Consider the following 1312-nt stretch of genomic DNA (forward strand, 5'->3'; position numbering starts at 1 on the left):
TGGTGCTACCCTGACTAAGGCTTACTGAGTTCTAACTTCCATAACTCTCTTTCCAGCCGAGCAGCCTTGGGTTTACATTGTAATCATTAACAGCTTGGAACACACCCTAGTAAAAGTATTGTGACAACGAGGAATACAAAAAACTGCAGGATATGAATCATACTTGGCATAACTGGATAGACATTTTAAATATAAAGTTTTGCACATGAAGACGTTTGAATATTTTAAAGATTTATTTGAAATAAAACCATATTTGTTTTTAGCACAGACGGTTTAAAGCTCAAAGAATAGACCTACTGTCTGTAGGCCAAAGAACGTTAAGACCTGTCATACACACCCACTGTACTTTAACCTGCCAGCGAAAGTAGCTTTAATGGTTTTCCTCCGATACTAATGTACACACACAAATTCAAAAGAAAAGTAAAAAAAAATCAGACATTTTAATAGACAACGGGATCAACTTTACATTTTGTATGCATGGATCATTTTCCTCTTCATTTCCAGCTCTGTGTCTTCTTTAACTGCATTCTATAGCACGCCTCACAAGCGATGGACAAACCCACAACCAAAGACACAAACTCCTCAAAGTCCACCTCCCCATCTCCATTGGCATCCAAGTCCTTCATTATTCTGTCTATGGTAGTCGGATCCTTCTGAGACTGTGGGAAAAGGGAGTGAAATATGTTTGATAAACAAGAGATTTGGTCTTGGAAAATGAAAGAGAGGAGACCAGAATTCTAGTATTTGTGAGAGAATGACATAAGTTCCTCACCTTGAGAAACCCGGAGAGCTCGTTCTCCATCAGAGTTCGGAGTTCACGGCGAGTCAGGGTGCCGCTCTTGCCCTCTTTTCCAGCGTAGCGGTGGAATACCATGATGAGGGACTCCATGGCGGTCTCTAGTTCGGATGGCATGGCTGCTCACTGTAGAAAGCTAGTATGAATCTAATATTAACACAACTGATCTTGACAATGCATTCAACAGGCTAAACATCAGAACGAAGAGCTTACCGTTTGGGTGTCTGAGTGAAGAATTTGAGAAATGCTGGTTATCTCTCTCAAGATTTTATATGACCGAGCCCATGGGCAGGAGAAGGTCTTATCAGGGGAAGTTGAGCAATATATTGATTACAGCACAGCATACCTAAGTGTATGAGTTGAGCGGACTTTGTGTGTTCTATATAGCTAGATTGCATGACTCAATGGGGCAAAGTAATGTTAGATGAAACACCAGAAATTGTACAATACACATATTCACTTGCAGTCAAAAGTTTGGAATAATTCTGATTATTTTTTAAATGTTTTTGAAAGAAA

The 1312-nt window shown here is 39.7% G+C and overlaps 1 protein-coding gene across 1 annotated transcript; it reads right to left on the reverse strand.

Moving 5' to 3' along the window:
* Window positions 1–379: 379 nt before the first annotated feature.
* LOC306885729 (protein S100-A1-like) lies at window positions 380–1110 on the reverse strand. Its single transcript, XM_079442462.1, has 3 exons — window positions 1010–1110; window positions 773–932; window positions 380–659 (listed from the first exon to the last, which is right to left on the reverse strand). Exons 2-3 carry the CDS (start codon window positions 911–913, stop codon window positions 495–497), a joined length of 306 nt encoding a protein of 101 aa, XP_079298588.1. The 5' UTR covers window positions 914–932; window positions 1010–1110; the 3' UTR covers window positions 380–494.
* Window positions 1111–1312: the final 202 nt, after the last annotated feature.

Source organism: Barbus barbus, assembly GCF_936440315.1.
Source record: "Barbus barbus genome assembly, chromosome: 19".
In the NCBI taxonomy this organism is placed as follows: domain Eukaryota; kingdom Metazoa; phylum Chordata; class Actinopteri; order Cypriniformes; family Cyprinidae; genus Barbus; species Barbus barbus.